A 20,073-nucleotide genomic window follows, 5' to 3' on the forward strand; every position below is an offset into this window, starting at 1 on the left:
CAGAAATCTCTGGAACATGCTAACGTCTCTGTTGACGAGTCTACGATACGTAAAACACTAAACGAGTATGGTGTTCATGGGAGGACACCAAGGAAGAAGTCACTGCTGTCCCCAAAATAAACATTGCTGCACATCTGAAGTTTGCAAAAGAGCACCTGGATGTTCCACAGCACTACTGGCAAAATATTATGTGGACAGATGAAACTACAGTTGAGTTGTTTGGAAGGAACACAACACTGTGTGTGGAGAAAAAAAGGCACAGCACACCAACATCAACCTCATCCCAACTAAGTATGGTGAATGGGGCATCATGTTTTGTGACTGGTTTGCTGCCTTAGTCTGGACAACTTGCTATCATTGACAGAAAATGAATTCCCAACTTTATCAAGACATTTTGAAGGAGAATGTTAGGCTATCTGTCCACCAATTGAAGCTCAACAGCGGTTTGGTGACGCAACATGACAACGACCCAAAACGCAGAAGTAAATCACCAACAGAGTGGCTTCAACAGAAGAAAATACGCCTTCTGTAGTGGCTCAGTCAGTCCTGACATCAACCCAATTGAGATGCTGTGGCATGACCTCAAGCAGTTCACACCAGACATCCCAAGAATATTGCTGAAACAGTTTGGTGAAGAGGAATGCTCCAAAATTCTTCCTGACCGTTGTGCAGGTCTCATCCACAACTACAGAAATTGTTTGGTTGAGGTTATTGCTGCCAAAGGAGGGTCAGCCAGTTATTAAATCCAAGGGTTCACATACTTTTCCCACCCTGCACTGTGAATGTTTACACTGTGTTCAATAAAGACATGAACATTTTAAAATTGTTTGTAAGTTTAAGCAGGCTGTCTATTGTTGTGACCTAGATGAAGATCAGATCAAATTTGATGACCAATTTATGCAGAAATCCAGGTACTTCCAAAGAGTTCACATACTTTTTCTTGCCACTGTATATTGTTAGGCTCATGAGGATGTCATGGGCTGGAGAGGGGAGTAGGAAATCCCTTGCTTTAAATCAACTGGAGAGTCCACCCCTCAAATAGCTCGCATGTGGTTTATCAGCCAGAGAAAAGGTTTTGAATTAGGCCAGTCTACTGATGTAGCCTGCACAGAGAAGACGGCCTTGAACATCCAATACAATACTGTTAGGCCGACACCCACCATATCACAATGAGATGGTCAATTCCTATGGGCACATTTCAAAAGGGTTTGTACACTGGGGGGGTAAAAGTAATCTAGGCCCACCATAGGTCACACAGGCATGACTAATCTAGATTAGAGGCATGGCGGGGGTAAAGATCATGGCAAATAGCATGAGTTTTGATATCTGGCAAGGCCAGATCAATATCTGAAGGCATCTCTATTGATGTTGTCAGACCGTGTGGCTGTGGGGGGGAGCAGAGAAGAGCAGCAGGCTGAGGGGGAAGCATGCAGATGGAAGAGGTGGTAGCCATGTGAGCTGCAATTTGAAGCCCGGTTCCCTGCCACCTTGAAGGGCTGGCGTTCCTTCTGCCACAGTGTCACTCCTCACATGTTGTCCTCTAGTGGAGGGACTTGAACCCCATCTGACAGGCGGAGGGACTGAATCGGAGTCACTCACCTCCTTCAGCCTCTGGTTTGTATCCTGCTGCTGTCGTGTTTTGACTGTAGAGGGCGATGTTGCGCTAGTTTGACAGCCATGTTGACAAACACACCTGAAAGTCCATATTGCAGCAGTGGAATTCAATGTGTTGCTGCATTACAGCTGTCGTAACTCTCTGGGGTCAAAGTCAAATATTGAGCTACAGGTTTGTTGACAAGGTTGCATGTAAAAAAAAAAAAAAAAGGTAGCCTACACGAGAGCAGGTGGTATAAAGCGTTCGCCTGCTTGTAATCCGAAAAAACAGAAATTAGTTACCTCTGGTTCGTTCAGCCATTCCTATGTGGAAAGAATAAGGTTTTGAAATGTTTTTAAAAAATTTGCTTAACATGGGCTTAGGAGATCTTATACATTTTGAAACCTTTATGTGCTTCAAAATTCACACATCTTCTAAAACAAAACGTATAAGATCTCCTAAGCATACCTTTGTGCATACCTTATTTTCAGCATCAATTTTCCCATAGACTTTGTCCAACGAACCATGGTGCAATTGGTACATACAAAAAGATGCCATTACCATTGCTATATCCCTTTCGGGTACAATTTTCATATTTCCAATACACTTTTAACTATGGCCCTAATGAACACTAACCAAGTGGGCTGTTGTGTGAGGCCACTATAAGAAGTAGGTTAAATTGTTTTTGAGCAAATAAAATAAGAGGACACTGTTCCAGGAGGTGATAAAATTGTTTTGTGTGTGCGTGCACCTTGGGGCTGCAGGTAGCCTAGTGGTTAGAGCGTTGGACTAGTAACCGAAAGGTTGCAATCTGTCGTTCTGCCCCTGATCAATGCAGTTGTTCCTATACACTGTTCCTAGGCCGTCATTGTAAATAAGAATTTGTTCTTAACTGACTTGCCTAATTAAATTTTTAAAAAGAAAGGTGTGACACTCTTCATGTTACACAGTGAACAGGTGTGACTCCTGACCAGAGGATAGCTGGGAGCAGAGTAGTGCCGTCTGGCCTGCTTTCTCCCAGCCAAACCATTACACTCAGTGCAATCAAGTCAACTGTATTTGGCATTTGATTCACTGATCGTGGGCGCTGGCCTACTGACATGCAGGTGGACAGTTTTACAGTAGCTGTCTCATTTCTGTGCCAGTGTTCTGATCTATCTCGCTGACCATTTAAAAAATGTCTCCTCTGTCTTTCAGATCAGCTGTTCCACGTGCTTGCCATGCACATGCGTCTGTACAGCATTGATTCTGCTTACAACCCCTGGACCAGGTTGACCCAGGTGGCTCCGAGCAGAGACAAGTGAGTGACGGCTACCCTGACGCTACACCACACAGACCTTTTCATCTACTTTGGCCTCTCCTCGTCCTGCAATCCCACTACACAAACGGTTGTCTTATCACAAACTCCGCCACACACCCTGCATCAGCCAAACACACTGAACCTCTCTCCCCCCGAATCCTGCAGCTCCACCTCACCTGACATCTCTATAGCCCTCTCCTGATCCCAGTTTATGCTAACAGTACCCTAGCACAGCCTGTAATCAGTGCCACTTTCCCCTCATGCTCAACACCACCACATCCTGCGTGCCCTGACAGCTTTTCCTCCAGGCAAAGAGGATTTAAAAACAGAGAAGGAACCATGTGTGGTTGCCATAGATGCCAATAATTGCTGCATCTGGCCAATTACCGGGTGCTCCACAGAGAGCGACACGACCCCTTCAGACGCTGCACCGAGAAACAACTGCCCCACACATCTCAGCCCTCCCCCGCCCAGCGTCATCTTTCACAGCATCGTAGAAACCGAGACATTTAGTCTTCTTCACACGCTCTCTCTCCACACTGCTTGTTTGTGTAGCATCAGGTGTGCTCTCGGGTGTCAGTTTGCCTTCTGAGGTTTACAGCCTTGAGAGTGATCAGCATCACACTCGTATAACACTTCGCACTATTAGATAAGCTAACGACCTCTCTCTCCCTCCCAAGACGGCTTTTACACCTGTTACTATTTAAATGCTTCGAGCCATGCAGGTGTCTCGGTGGAGCAATTTTGTGTTAAAAATAGCTTGTTAGGGATTCGGAAGGCAGCTATGTCACTGACACCCTCAGGCAACCGTGTATCTCTAATTAAAAGGGACAAGGGAATGACGACGACGCTCATGCCTTCAAGACACTGACCTAGACATTCACTTTTTTCATATCCTTTCTCATATGTCCATTTTTGTGGATGCGTTTCACATTTTTGTTTTGTTTTCAAAAGACCTGCATTGCTCATTGTATGTATTGGTCATCTGGATTTGACTGCAATTTAGCTGCGAGTGCTGTATACTGTAGTCTAGTCTTTTGCATGAGAGGGAATTAAAAGCAGATTGCTGCGTCAGTTTTTCTGTTGTACGCTAGAATGAACAGTCGAGTGCCTTTTTATAAAATGGAATGCATTATTGTGTAAGTGTGGCCCCTTTTCAGTCGAAATCCCTGGACGTCTCCTTAAGGTAGAGTGGAGATTAGAGACTCTCTCTGTGGGCAGCCAGAAGAAAACAAGCCATTTTTTTAAATGGAGACGGCAACAACAATCTTCAGTATGTGGCTCCAGCTACATTATAGCAGTGAGTCACGGGATATAAAGGAAATATGCTTTGCTTTCCCCCACTGCATTAAAGTGGAGGGCAATTAGAAAGTGTGTGTTGTCATTGTTTTTTATTAAGCAACGTTTTCAAGTGCAGCGAATATATTCAAGGGAGGACTTTGCTCTTGGCCCTGACAAGATAAAAAGCAATAGGATATGTATAGTGTGTACATAACCTCACTCCATTTATGGTTTCCCTAACATTCCCCTACCAATGCTAAGTTATTGGGAATGGTCAGGGGTTGTAAAATGTCCAGGGTTGATTTTGGGAAATTTGGTTAAACCTTTTCTACAGAAACATTTGATTTGCGTTCTACCATTCAATGTTATAAATGAGGACTTTTCCACTATTTCTGCATTGCAATACAAGTATTGAGGAATTCTCTCTAAGGAAAAGCTATATATATATATATATATATATATATATATATATATATATATATATATATATATATATATATATATATTTTTTTTTTTTTCATTTCATGAATAAAAATAATTCACCTTTGGAGATCGAACTTGATCATAACAAACACATTTTAGAGCCCACAACGGCAGTCCATTTTATGGGGGGTTTGTTTACGTAGTCTTTCTAGGGCAGACCAGGGCTTTTGGCACCGGTACGCTGCTACACAGTAGCCGACCAGCAGAGCTTGTGACTTCACTCTCCAGACCGGACACAGGATTCACCCAGGGCACGATCCTATTCAAATTGAACGTGCGTTCCTGGAACGGTCTTCCGGTGGGTGTTCCGGCCCATTTCCACCCCCTAATAAAACCTTTTACGGGTACCCACAGTTTCTTGTTAAACTGCATACTTTACTCTTAATGAGCGTGCTGTATGTTTTTCAACACGTCTTTAAAAATCCTTACCCTGAGCTTTGTATTGGTAAAAGGTTCCATGTGTTGTTCCCTACAGCTGCCTGGATGACGAGAGACCAGAAGTCCCCATGCTGTTCAGAGACTGCCCATCCCTGCTGATCATCTTTGTGTTGACCATGCCACAGCCGCTACGCAAAGGTGCCGTCACTGTTCTTACTATCCTGACTGTGTTTTCCCGATCAGTCCAAAGGGACCGGGAGGGGAAGGTGGGTTAATGAGGCTACAGAGGGATGTTTCTCAGTGGCTGAGTCAGAACAGTAAACCGTTACCAGTCCGAATCATGACTGAATGCAGGGAGGGGTCTTATCTGTTCCCAGAATGACATGGATCGCTTTATGGAGGTCGCCCGCTTCACATGCCCTTCATCTCCAGCTGAGCGCTTCCTGTTTGAGCTCCTCCAGGCTCGGCACCGTGCGCCTGGGGAGGGCCACCACGTCGGAGGCCAGGTTGCAGCAATCATAGGCCTACTTAATGGTGTGCCATGCCACACAAAGCTGATCATTTCAGTGATTACTGAACCCATGGACACTGAGGTGGTTTGAGGCCTGAAGATCTCTCCTAGCATCAGAACAGGGGAGAGATAATCAACTCTGTTAAACCAATATACAAGTTATAAAGAGCCATTGGGTCTGTGAGGGGATATGTCTGTGACAGGTTTTTTCTCTCAAACGAAAGCCATTTCACAGCTATAAGAGCACTCCTCCATATCGACTGAATAACACTTCCTTACATTGCCCTAAAGAGTCTGCCGGGGAAAAGGGCACTCAATGTCTTATTAGCTTTTAGATGGTCTTTGTATATTTTTTCAATTCCACATTGATTAAGCCAAAATAAGCATGACAGTCCTCATTGTGAAATGGAGAATTGATTGTAATACATCACGATGAGAGATGGGTGTGAATTAAGCATTTTATTAAAGTCGGGGCATGGCGATCAGGACGTGCCTGGGTTTTTGTCCTGTTTAGAGTGGATAGGTGGGAGGGGCGGGGAGGTCCTAACAGCCTGTGTGTCCTTCATGGCAGTAAAGGGGTTGTCTTTTTAATGTGCTGACGCAACACAATGGACCTGTCACCAGCACCACTCTCCTGAGGAGGGCAAATAATGGCGCTCATTGTGTTTCTTGTCACTTCAAATCCAACGCCTATTTCCACCTGGCGGCCTGGGTGCCGGCTGCCTCCTGCTAATTACCAGTCTCTATTTGATGAGCCTTTATAAACACTGGAGATGAGAGAGCCATTCCCCTGGAGACCAAACCCAACCTATTGACTTGTCTTCTAGCCCAATAAAAATGGTGTCAATCTCTTGTAGGCACCCTGATTTGCCCAGCTTACAGAGCATTCTAGGCCTCTTAAGTAATTTATTTTATTCCGGTTTCTCATAAATGAAACTGCTTTCTATTTAACAAGCTGTTCTAAGTAGTACTTGGGAAGAGAGAAAATATTTCTAAATCAATGTGTTGTTCCACTCAGTAAGTGGTCTGTGTAGATAACACATCTAGGCTATTGTGATTTCCTATTTTGGCTGAATGCTAGGATGATCTATTCACATCCATAATTGTCAAAACGCCAATGAAGGGCAGTATTTGCATATTCTCCCAAAACAATAGGCGTTGCCATCATACTCCTGTTTTTTATGCTAAGCAGACTGTCATCCATAACAGTAGTTATTCCAATGAGAATGGCAACAACTTAGTTATAAATCTGTTGTGATTCTCAAAACAATGAGACGGTCGGGCCGAGTGTCTTGACCAAGAATACGTATGTGCGACGCGATATATTTGTTCCTCCGACGTTAGTGCACCTAACCTGGGTCTGTGCGTCGCCTCTCTCTCTCTGTCCCTGTAGAACACTTCATCTGTCTGGTGAGGATGCTGTACAACCTGCAGTACACCCAGGCCCTGGCTGCTCTCTCGGCCAAGTTCAGCCCCGAGGAGAGGCAGGCCTGGAGCACGTCTGGAACTCTCAAGAAGGTAATGGAGATATCACCCTCCTCGCCGTACTGCTGCTTTGTACTCTACCCAAGGGCCTTAGGATGCACTGGCTTCACAACATATCTATACTTTCTACTTGTTATCCCTGGGATCTGTTTACATCCGTGGCAAATGAAGGTGTGACGCAAATTAAGATTAAGACCTGGCCCCGAGTTCCGTTAAGCAGTTTGGGCTGTAGATATATCGATCATCGTTAACAAGGAGAGAGTGATTACCGGAGCTGGTTGGCATTAATTGGCTATTCATCTTCAGTCTATTAAATCTGTATTAGCGAGTGGCTGGTTGGAATGTAAATGGGCCAACAGCAAGATGCCTCCCCTTCAGGGTGTTTTCGATCTATTGTGGCGCAGCTGAATATCTTACCCCACTTTGTCACGAACAGTGTAGCACTCTCTCACAAGCTGTCATTAAGACGGCTTGGAAATCCTCATTGTTAACACAGGCCACATTTGGAGGGATGTCATTGTATTTAAATTGCTGTAGATAAAAAGACTGTCTCAACCGAGATCCCGAGCCCAGAGGAAGGAAATCCAAAGACATTAAATTCCTCCCGCTATAAATCTTTGACAGAGAACGCCATGCTAGATAAGACTGGCTGCTGTTTTCTATTCCCCCCCCACCGTGAGCTTGATAAACGCTATCAGATTATTATTTCAATCAGTTGAATTTGATCAGAACACTCATTCAGTCATTTCTTAGTGCTTATCAACGGTGCCTATTTTTTTTTATTGCATAAAAATAATGATTTATTATTCTGCGTAAGTTATTTTATACAGTGCACATTTTAAAGGGAGGTATGGGGGTTGGAGACACTGCAGCACACTTGACAATGGACTGCTTGAATACTATATGAAGCTGGTCCAGTGGCGTGAGACTCCTGAGAGCCTAATTGTGTCATACTGCTGTTGTACTACAAAAAGTATTATGTACTCTCAATGTGTCACCTCTCCACTGCTTTTGGACCATCTCCCACAGAATGCTTTCAATGCCGAGAAGTCCTATGAAGCTCTTCTCAGCCATGTCATCACTGAGCTGTCCAAGGTGAAGACTGTGTATGACGTGAACACCGACGAGCCATCCATGGTAAGCCATATCAAGTTCCGTAAAAAGATATTAAACCATTTCAAAGCTGCCAAGCTCCCAGTACTTGGCTAGCCAGCCCCCCCCCCCCCCCCCCCACCCTCAGTTTTCTTTATTTTTTTACATGATAAATTGCCCATTTAACACCATCTGTGCTCTCTCTGAAGGAGATCTATATCACCCCATTATCTGTTGAGAGGTTATTGATGAGGCATTACTCCTGTGCTTCCTTTCCCAGCTGAGCTCCAGTGTGTGGTCCCCACAGTCCATAGAGTACAGCCTCCAGCAGTTCTGCCTGCCTTACCTCCGCCTCTCCTGTCTCCTGCAGCACCATCTTTATGGGGACAACCTGTCAGGCTGCCCGGTACGGTTACTGCTACTGTTCCGCACCTCCCCACCTCTCTGCCTGCCTGCGTCGCTGCTCCAACCTCGCGGCTTTAACTCATACTGACCATTTGTTCTGTTTCAGGAGGAAGAAGAGTTCTCAGGCCTGGCTGGCTGTTTAGGGCTCCTTGACGCAGCCCCTCAACCATCTAACCCCATGTACAGTGCCTCATGTCTGGACTGGACGGTCAGTGCTTTCGACCTGATGTCTCAATGGTGCTCTGAGGTCACAGGGCTCGCCGACACTCAGGCTGAGAAATCAATGGTAGGTTTGAGGCTGAGCACTTCTCTCCACCAATCGTTCTCCAGTATATCGTCTCCAAAACACCAATGGTGGCGTCATTCTTTTTCCTTGTTCTTTTGGTACTAGTGACACCATGCGTTAGCTGTGGCGCTGAATATAACCCCTCTTCACTTCTGGGAGTGATGGTTTTTCACACACTACCTTTGTCAATCAGCACTGTCCTTTTCTGCCATACATCACACAATGAAATCTCCCTTCGCTTCACACGGCCATTCTGGATGATTCCCGCATACCTTTCAACTGTGGACATTGTTTATTGTCGCACCCTGTGGAGCTGAAGGGCATACACAAAATGTGGCATATAGGAACTTAAGGATTTATTCGGTAGAAGGCTTAAAACAGGACAGCTTTTATTTCCTATATTTCTAAATCCTTTTTAGTAGCAAGTGGAGAGACTCACTGCCCAAACTGAAATTAATGTACAGTAACCTCAGTGTTTCTTGGGCTGATGCTTAGAGGAGCAGGAAACAAAGTGCTGTGGTATTTTCTTCGATGTCTTAAGGCTGCTGAGCCGGGCCGATGAGTCCGCTTACTAAAAGAGTCTATTGACAGGAGGTTAGAGAGCGAGTGGACGAGCACATGGTTAAATGAAAGGGACTTCGGATTCAGCTCTCGAGCGATTGGATTGGCTTTCTTAAGTTATGGGCTGCTGAAGTTTAGGCCTACCGTGGACACAGCACAATCGTGAGCCAGATAAAGCCCCCCCCCCCCCCAGCTCCCATTGTCTAAAAAGTCTGCACAATGCGGTCCGAGCTGTTACAAAGGATTGCCTAGGGCACAAAGTTGGGGTTCGTAATTGGAATAATATTGTGACTGCCGTGGTTAATTTCCCTCCATCCAGACTTTGCTTGTCCAGGATCTGCAGTGGGCGTCCCCCCACCTCCTCCACTTACCGGACAACTACAACACCATCTTCCAGTACTACCACAAGAAGGCCTGCACTGCCTGCAAAAAAGTGCCAAAGGACCCGGCGCTTTGCCTCGTCTGTGGCACCTTCGTCTGCCTCAAAGGGCTGTGCTGCAAGCAGCACGGGATCTGCGAATGCGTTTGGGTGAGTGGCCCTGCTTTTCAAAGGCCGTATTAGACTATATCTGAAAAGAGAGCATGATTTTTATATTTCTTATTCAGCGAGTGGCTTTATTTTTTTTTAGGTCATTGATGGATATTATTACTCTCTTGTACAAAATAAGAACTTGCATGCTTGGGTGGCGCTGCAGGGTGCAGAAGACAATGTGTTTTGGTGAATAGGTTGTGCGTGTCTGTCTTTAGCACTCTCAACACTGTGGCGCCGCCACAGGCATCTTCCTATTGATCAACGCCTCGGTCATCATCATCATCCGAGGACACCGCTTCTGCCTGTGGGGCTCCGTTTACCTGGATGCCCATGGAGAGGAGGACCGCGATCTACGGTACAAATACACGCCATAGACCCTTTGCATTACACTTCAGTTTCATCTCAAACAATCATCTTGTCAGGTTCTCACTAGAATGGTTGATGTGGGGGGGGGGGACTATGCTGAAAACATTGTTTGAAATCACATTTTCTATTCTGTTTTTTACAGCCGTGGAAAGCCCCTGTTTCTATGTGTGGAGAGGTATAGAGTGCTGGAGCAACAGTGGGTCTCGCACACCTTCGATCACATCAACAAGCGCTGGGGGCCTCACTACAACGGACTGTAACGTCACCTGAACCCACACCCTGATGGGAAAGAATCTCTTTGGTTTATGTGTCTGCCTCTGTAAAACATATGGGAATCTTATCATGTGATATAAACAAACATGCAGTGAGGGTGTTACTGCCACAGCCTTGGTTTATGTGAAGTTTTGTGTACAATCATGCCTAAAGACTAACAGTGTGTGTTTTTTTTTTATTTAAGTGATTTACTGTGTGGATTTTAACTGGGAGAAAGCACAAATTTGCCCAGTAACAGATTGGTTCTGAAGTGGTTTAGAAGACAGAAATATTTTACACTGATTGGCTAACAGTATGAGCTCGAGAGATATACATATAGACAAATTTGCCCTTGGTAATGTTAATGATAAGCATATTGTCACAATGTATGGGTTGGTGCATATCCCTCATTTTTCAGACTTTGTACTGCTGGCATGGGTTTAAAGCTCTTGATAAGTATAGCGATGTTATTGCAAATTGTGTTCTCGGTGTGTTTGTTGGGAGGTGACAAGTCCACTCAGAGTTTATTGCCGTCAAGCACAGGCTCTTCTTTTTTACAGTGTAGTTGCAATTCATCCTCAGGTATATTTTTTTTGTTGCTGTAGTTTTAGAATACAACATTTTAAATATTTAAATAAATGCTGGTGCTCATTGTTCAAATAAGTAATTTTACTTTTTGTAAAGATTTTTTATTTTCTAAAGAAATAAATGCTTTACGTTTATGGTAGATGACTGGCAAACATGGTCGCCATCGCTATTGGTCTTTGCAGTCCTGCCTTTACTTAGGCTCCGGCCAGGTCCCTGAGGAAACTCAATGACCACTCACCAGTCTGGCCACAGTAGAGTACACATAAGACTGGTGTGGAGTATCTGTCGACTGTAATTGGCATGCTCTTTTTCCAAAACTTCCATTGCTGAGAATCATTTCAAGTGCATTGGGATTTTGCTAGAGTTTAAATATTTGAATTTGGGGACTCAATGCATAAGTTATACTACTGATATGGCATTCTGTAAGGGAATGGTTGTAGTTTCATCTTTTTATGCTGATGAAGACTTTTGCAGTTTTAGATAGTACAGTTGAATAATTTTTTGTGAGTACATGGGCAATACTGGTTTGGCCTTTCACATTTCCTTTGAGTTGCTCTGTGAAGTTATAGTAAATGTATTGGGAGATGTATATGGGCGCAAATGCAAAACCCTATCTTTGATTAACTAAAGGAACTAGTTGAAGATGGCTTTCGGTCTCTTCAAATCGTTATCTTTGAAACTCCATAAGATGTCATTTAGTTGGTTTTGAGAAGTGTAATAGTGTTAACCTTAACAAATGGATGTCATTTACCTAATCCACACTTGTGGTACAATATTTTTTTTATACTGTCAAATAACCAATCTGTTTATTTGCTTTTGGTTGCCAAAGGTTATAATTAAAGTAGCTATATTTACAGTGCCTTCGGAAAGTATTCAGACCCCTTGACTTTTTCCACATTTTCAGTTACAGGCTTATTCTGAAATTGTTTTTTTCCCTCAATTTACACGCACTACCCCATAATGATAAAGCAAAAATATATATTTTTAAAACAACAAAAAAACTGATATCACATTTACATAAGTATTCAGACCCTTTACTCAGTACTTTGTTGAAGCACCTTTGGCAGTCATTACAGCATCGAGTCTTCTTGGGTATGATGCTACAAGCTTGGCTCACCTGTATTTGTGGAGTTTCTCCCATTCTTCTCTGCAGATCCCCTCCAGCTCTGCCAGGTTGGATGGGGAGTGTTGCTGCACAGCTTTTTTTTCAAGTCTCTCCAGAGATGTTCGATCGGTTTCAAGTCCGGGCTCTGGCTGGGCCACTCAAGGACATGTGTGCTTAGTCGTTGTCCTGTTTGAATGTGAACCTTTGCCCCAGGTCCTGAGCTCTCTGGAGTTTGTTTTCAAGGATCTCTGTTCTTTGCTCTGTTCATCTTTGCCTCGATCCTGACTAGTCTCCCAGTCCCTGATAAACCTCCCCACAGGATGATGCTGCCACCACTATGCTTCACTGTGATGGTGCCAGGTTTTCTCCAGACGTGATGCTTGGCATTCAGGCCAAAGAGTTCAATCTTGGTTTCATCAGACCAGAGAATCTTGTTTCTCATGGTCTGAGTCTTTAGGTGCGTTTTGACAAACTCCAAGCGGGCTGTCAAGCCTTCAGTTTGGCTAGGCGGCCAGCTCTAGGAAGTCTTGGTGGTTCCAAACTTCCATTTAAGAATGATGGATGCCACTGTGTTCTTGGGGACCTGCAGAAATGTTTTGGTACCCTTCCCCAAATCTGTGCCTCGACACAATCCTGTCTCGGAGCTCTACAGACAATTCCTTTGACCTCATGGCTTGGTTTTTGCTCTGACATGTACTGTCAACTGTGGGACCTTGTCTAGACAGGTGTGTGCCTTTCCAAATCATGTCCAATCAATTTGAATTTACCACAGATGGATTCCAATCAAGTAGTAGCAACATCAAGGTTGATCAATGGAAACAGGATGCACCTGAGCTCAATTTCAAGTCAAATAGCAAAGGGTCTGAATACTTATGTAAGTAAATAAGGTATTTGTTTTTTTTGTTTTTAATAAATTTGCTAACATTTTTAAACCAGTTTTTGCTTTGTCAATATGGGTTATTGTGTGTAGATTGCTGAGGATTTTTCTTTTTTTAATCCATTTTAGAATAAGGCTGTAACCTAACAAATTGTGGAACAAGTCAAGGGGTCTGAATACTTTCCGAAGGCACTGTATAAGGAAGACATTCCCCTATGCCTAAATTTCTAAAAGTTTAAATTCAGATATTTCCTTGGGTCATGGATGCATTCCAACATAAAGACATCAGACTTCAATACCCATAATATACCATGGTCATGAGATTGTTTTAATCACAGTTTTTGAGTTTGGTGTCTGAAATGCTTAGTTTCAATTACCATGTCTCCAACTGGAAGAGTAGATAATTCTCAAGTTGTGCCTGAAAGAGTAATATTGCCTTGTTTTGTGAAAAATCCCTGGGTAATTTATTCTGGTGAAAAGATTTGGTGAATTGCTGGTCCACATCGTGCTCAAAGGTGGTACATTTTAAGGGGGAAAAACGCGCATGCTGCTTATGTATACTGTTTCCCTTTCTTTTTGCAGTCCCCACTTTGTACATGACTGCAACAGAAAATCCAATGAGTGAGTGTACATGCTAACTGAAAGCTTTTTGTGTGTTCACCTGTATGAATGAAAATAAGAAAACACAGTACATTACTGTAGGTGCTGATTCATACTTTCTGAGTTGGATCAGAAAGTGTGACTTAGACATTTATTGCAAAATGTAACATATGTGAATAAAATATAAACTGACTCGTTTATCTTCATTGTCCACGCTAACGTATTTTAGATTTCCCTATGGACCAAATTATTTTATTCTCACTAGTTTTCTTCCCTGTCCCATTCAGTGTAGTTAATTAACATAATTGGCCTGCAGCAAAGCCCCTTGTGCTTCCTGTGTCTACGCTGGCTATGATTTCTTAGGACATCAAGTCAGAGGTTAGCTCCATGATAACCCTTAATAGTAGGTCTCCTGTTCTTACATTCAACTGTTCAGTACAGTTGGGAAAATACGAAACTGAATGGTTCAAATGGAAAATAATTCTACACAAATATTCAGCCACAAGTGACAGGTAACCACCCTCCCCACATTGTTTCTCCCAGACACTCGGTCAACATTCTGCTCTCCGCTCTGGTCATATGGGAAAAGCCCATCTCCCTTTCTACACCACCATTATAAGCAGCCTCTCTTCTGTGCTCTTGTCAAATTTGTATTATTGCATATAGGAAATGTATTGGTACAGTGCTTACATCATGAGAAGCCCCCCAAAAAAACATACTATGTTTGAAAAACACATTAATTACAATTGATTCAGATTGATCAACTTGTTGCAGCTAGATGATCTCAGGGCATTGTTGCAGAAATGTGCAGATGGAACAGATCATTGCTCTGGGACTGGGAGTGCTATGGATCATTTACTGATTGGCTGCTTGGACTGAACATAGGAGCCAGATTTAATCTACAATCTGAAATAATTTTACAGGAAGAGCTATCATTTCTACTTTAGCACATACATTCAGTGGCTTTGTTTTTGTCGTTAGGAATACAGGATGCTGTGCAATTTGGTTGATTTCAATTCAAACATTTTAAAGGAGAAACATGTTGGCAAATAGGCCAATCACAATGCGTTGTTGCCGGGCAATGAGGGCATCTCATGCCAACTATGACAGCAACAGATTTGTGCACTGAAGTAAAATTGAGTTGAAGTTGCAAAGAATAAAGGCCTCTCCAACAAAATTACCAATACCTTACAAAGCCTCTATGTCATGGCATCATCTCCAGTTAGTGAAATTTGTCGGACATCCAGAAGATACCAGCAGGGAATCCTAAGAGTTTCAACATTGATGAAATAGTTTGCTAGGCCAAGGCCTTATTCTGAGGTGGACGCTTATTATCACACGAACACGGAAATATCCGCCACAGGTATCATCCCTAAATTTAAGGGATTTGTTGGTTCCCTGCTTTGGTAAAAAACCTTCAGTTAATAATTGTATGTATTTGTAAGACATTATATGCTATGTTTTATATTATCCTAAATAAGAAGTATGGAGTGCAGCAGTAGCCCGAAGAGCAACTATCTTAGGGTATGTTACATCCTCTCAATTGCTTATCAAGTTCCTCTTAATTAAATCATTGACGGGTTAGTGACGGTCACTACTATCCGGGAATCCTCAGGACGTCCCTACCATAAACCCTAATCCCTATTTACCTAACCTTAATACTTACCTTAACTATTTTACATATCAACTTCAATGGGGTAGGGATAGCAAGGACATGTTGGTGACCGTGGTTAGTGAGAAAACTGAGAAAATCAGTTTGGAAATGTCGCTATGGAAGGTAAGATACTTTTTTTTTTTAAATGTAGCCTATTAAGTGGATGATACAGCATGTCTGCATTATGCTAAAAACTTTGGTCATGGTATGGTTACAAACGTCGGAATTTAGTTCATTGTCTCCACATTCCTTAGATAGGGATACAGAAATGAGTCACCTGAAAGAGTTGAGAAACCTGTGAACTGGTCATGTAGCGAAAATTATTACATTGAAAGGAACATTTGTTATTGAGTTGTTACTTATGCCACTGACAAGATGTTTGATAAGTTCTTATTTGTGTCTTTTCTATCATTTAAATCATTTACAGGGTTCAGGTTCACAAACGGAAATGCAGAAGCTGCAAAGGACAGGGTAAGGCATTAATAAAATAAAAAATATTCAACATGTTTTTATTTTATTTAACCTTTATTTAACTAGGCAAGTCAGTTAAGAACTAATTCTTATTTACAATGATGGCCTAACAGGGAACAGTGGGTTAACTGCCTTGTTCAGGGGCAGGACGACAGATTTTTACCTTGTCAGCTCAGGGGTTCGATCCAGCAGCCCAAAGCTCTAACCACTAGGCTACCTGCTGACTATTGTAATATATGATCACAATAGTCTGAAATTAAATTTCAGTTGTTTGAAAGGAAATTAAGTTATATATTTTTTGTTATTTTATCTCTTAAAAATAGATATCTATGGTGGGGGCAACAGTACCAAAAATTAACCTATGCCTACAGTACCTTACAAAGAGTGATTGAATACTGTAGGCTGACATGAAGCTCACATTAAGGCTTTGAGAAAATACTAGATGGAACTCATGGCCAAATATGAATGGTCCCTATCACTCAATACCAAGCCACTTGCATTCACACAGGCCTCCTGTATAGGCTTGGCTACTGTATGCATTGGCTACAACCTTTTACAAACTCATATCAACCTAAATGCTAGTTTTGGTCACAGTCATTTCTCTATTAAACTTGTATGATAAAATACAGTGCACATGGGATAAATGTATAGTATTGACGATAGGGTGTGTTGTTTTTACTCAATGCTCAGGGGACATAACACGAGGAAAATCACCTCAATGACAAATACAGTACCAGTCAAATGCTGGTACACACCTACTCATTCAAGGGTTTTTCTTTATTTTTACTATTTTCTACATTGTAGAATAATAGTGAAGACATCAAAACTATGAAATACCACATATGGAATCATGTAGTAACCAAAAAAGTGTTAAACAAATCCAAATACACTGCTCAAAAAAATAAAGGAAACACTTAAACAACACAATGTAACTCCAAGTCAATCACACTTCTGTGAAATCAAACTATCCACTTAGGAAGCAACACTGATTGACAATAAATTTCACATGCTGTTGTGCAAATGGAATATACAACAGGTGGAAATTATAGGCAATTAGCAAGACACCCCCAATAAAGGAGTGGTTCTGCAGGTGGTGACCACAGACCACTTCTCAGTTCTTATGCTTCCTGGCTGATGTTTTAGTCACTTTTGAATGCTGGCGGTGCTTTCACTCTAGTGGTAGCATGAGACGGAGTCTACAACCCACACAAGTGGCTCAGGTAGTGCAGCTCATCCAGGATGGCACATCAATGCGAGCTGTGGCAAGAAGGTTTGCTGTGTCTGTCAGCGTAGTGTCCAGAGCATGGAGGGGCTACCAGGAGACAGGCCAGTACATCAGGAGACGTGGAAGAGGTCGTAGGAGGGCAACAACCCAGCAGCAGGACCGCTACCTCCGCCTTTGTGCAAGGACGAGCAGGAGGAGCACTGCCAGAGCCTGGAGACGCCGTGGAGAACGTTCTGCTGCCTGCAACATTCTCCAGCATGACCGGTTTGGCGGTGGGTCAGTCATGGTGTGGGGTGGTATTTCTTTGGGGGGCCACACCTCCATGTGCTCGCCAGAGGTAGCCTGCCTGCCATTAGGTACTGAGATCCTCAGACCCCTTGTGAGACCATATGCTGGTGCGGTTGGCCCTGGGTTCCTCCTAATGCAAGACAATGCTAGACCTTATGTGGCTGGAGTGTGTCAGCAGTTCCTGCAAGAGGAAGGCATTGATGCTATGGACTGGCCCGCCCATTCCCCAGACCTGAATCCAATTGAGCACACCTGGGACATCATGTCTCGCTCCATCCACCAACACCACGTTGCACCACAGACTGTCCAGGAGTTGGCGGATGCTTTAGTCCAGGTCTGGGAGGAGATCCCTCAGGAGACCATCTGCCACCTCATCAGGAGCATGCCCATAGGCATGGTAGGGAAGTCATACAGGCACGTGGAGGCCACACACACTACTGAGCCTCATTTTGACTTGTTTTAAGGACATTACATCAAAGTTGGATCAGCCTGTAGTGTGGTTTTCCACTTTAATGTTGAGTGTGACTCCAAATCCAGACCTCCATGGGTTGATACATCTGATTTCCATTGATAATTTTTGTGATTCAACTATGTAAATAAAAAATATCTAGGATTTTTTGAGCAGTGTAGATTTGATATTCTACAAAGTAGCTACCCTTTGCCTTGATGACAGCTTTGCACACTCTTGGAATTCTCTGAACCAGCTTCATGAATGCCTGATTCACATAGTCTCCTCTGAACAGTTGATGTTGAGATGTGTCTGTTACTTGAACTCTGAAGCATTTATTTGGGCTGCAATCTGAGGTGCAGTTAACTCTAATAAACGTATCCTCTGTAGCAGAGGTTACTCTGGGTCTTCCTTTCCTGTGGTGGTCCTCATGAGAGCCAGTTTCATCATAGCGCTTGATGGTTTTTGCGACTGCACTTGAAGAAACTTTCAAAGTTCTTGACATTTTCCGGATTGCACTCACTTTCATGTCTTAAAGTAATGATAGACTGTCGTTTCTCTTTGCTTATTTGAGCTGTTCCTGCCATAATATGGACTTGGTCTTTTACCAAATAGGGCTAACTTCTGTATACCATCCCTACCTTGTCACAACACAACTAATTGGCTTAAACGCATTAAGAAGGAAATAAATTCCACAAGTGAACTTTTAACAAGGCACACCTGTTAATTGAAATGCATTCCAGGTGACTACCTCGTGAAGCTGGTTGAGAGAATGCCAAGAGTGTGGAACGCTGTCATCAAGGCAAAGGGTGGCTACTTTGAAATATCTACTTTTTAAAGGTCTACTTTGAAATACTTTCAAATATGAAATATCTTTAGATTTATTTAACACTTTTTCTGGTTACTACATGATTCCATGGCACCTGAATATTTAGAACTAGATCGCATTGCTGATTACCACTGCATGAATAACTTATCACAGCTGATTAGCATGATTTGGTCAGGGACATGTTGCTAGGATAGACACAGAGACACACTTAGCAGAATGTGATGGGGAATCAACTGTTACAAACAACGTACAAGGTATGCAAGAATCTCAAATATAAAATGTATTTTGATTTGTTTAACACTTTTTTTTGGTTACTACATGATTCCATATGTATTATTTCATAGTTTTGATGTCTTCACTATTATTCTACAATGTAGAAAATAGTACGAATAAAGAAAAACCCTTGAATGAATAGGTGTGTTCAAACTTTTGACTGGTGCTGTATATATTTTTATTTTAGCCATCAAAAGAGTACTTTCCTGAGAGCAGCTGGACTGGCAATATCCTACTAATTCAGATCAGAGGCTTGAGCACCAGGAGAAAGTTGATATTGTAGAGTGGGTGTCTGATGCTGCCAGCCACTTTGGCCTCACAGCTGCTCTCTAGCAATGGCCTGGCATAGATGTCTGGGCAACAGGAGAATCAACATGTATGCAATGCAGAGAGTAGACTCACAGATGCTTAGAAACAAAATAGATCCATTCGTTGAGAGTAAATCAATGGCTCCAAAAAACATTTTCATCTTATTGATGCACAAGGCAATTGTGATTTACTGCATTTGAACGGGACTGAGCTGGTAAAATTAATTTCCGGTGATAAATGATGATAGCGTTGTCTTTTATCTAAAGTCTTACAGGGAGGAAAATGATTGGGCAGTCTCGTCTTGTGTTACACGCGCAGACTTTCAAAGAAGGCTATTCTCTCCCCCTTGTCCCACGTTATGTTTGCTTTCTTTGAGGAAGGACACATTGAAGGACATCCGTCACCACTTTGCACTGCATGTTTCAGATCAGTTATATCCATCTTGTGTCAAGCCATCACTCACCCTGCTCCTACGCCAATTCATAAATCTATCCACGTTAGTGCAGTGACAGAGAGAGACCTGGTGGTCCAAATATCGTTTACCTTTTTTCTCGTCAACCGATGCTCAAAATAAATGCTCCCCCATCTCCCACAGGGTCAGTCAACCTCTGTGATACATTGCACTTATGTGACAAACTGAAGAGATGTGAGAATTGAACTCCCCGCATTGAGAATATTCATCATTCAGGGAATATGGAGTATGTATGTATGTTTTGTCTGATCCATCACGCACTACGACTTACTCAGGTGAATGTTTAGGCACTTACTTTGCACCTTTGAACCATCATGTTGTTTATGGCCTCACTTTGTACAGACTGATACTATGGGGCAGTTTCCCGGACACAGATTAAACCTATTCCTGGCCTAAAACCAAACTCAA

The 20,073-nt window shown here is 42.8% G+C and overlaps 1 protein-coding gene across 4 annotated transcripts in view; it reads left to right on the top strand.

Annotated features, from left to right (window-relative positions):
• Positions 1-13,894, top strand: part of LOC139380434 (E3 ubiquitin-protein ligase ubr3-like) — a 41,568-nt gene extending 27,674 nt beyond the window's left edge. For all 4 annotated transcript variants that reach the window (XM_071123098.1, XM_071123099.1, XM_071123100.1 and 1 more), the window contains 9 exons: positions 2,792-2,894; positions 5,134-5,234; positions 6,941-7,065; positions 8,062-8,169; positions 8,405-8,530; positions 8,636-8,815; positions 9,696-9,905; positions 10,124-10,263; positions 10,417-13,894. In XM_071123098.1, coding sequence (XP_070979199.1) covers positions 2,792-2,894; positions 5,134-5,234; positions 6,941-7,065; positions 8,062-8,169; positions 8,405-8,530; positions 8,636-8,815; positions 9,696-9,905; positions 10,124-10,263; positions 10,417-10,534 — 1,211 coding nt within the window. In that variant the 3' untranslated portion in view covers positions 10,535-13,894. The remainder of the gene's footprint in view (positions 1-2,791; positions 2,895-5,133; positions 5,235-6,940; positions 7,066-8,061; positions 8,170-8,404; positions 8,531-8,635; positions 8,816-9,695; positions 9,906-10,123; positions 10,264-10,416) is intronic.
• Positions 13,895-20,073: the final 6,179 nt, after the last annotated feature.

This window comes from Oncorhynchus clarkii, chromosome 22, assembly GCF_045791955.1.
Source record: "Oncorhynchus clarkii lewisi isolate Uvic-CL-2024 chromosome 22, UVic_Ocla_1.0, whole genome shotgun sequence".
NCBI classification, from domain to species: Eukaryota; Metazoa; Chordata; class Actinopteri; order Salmoniformes; family Salmonidae; genus Oncorhynchus; species Oncorhynchus clarkii.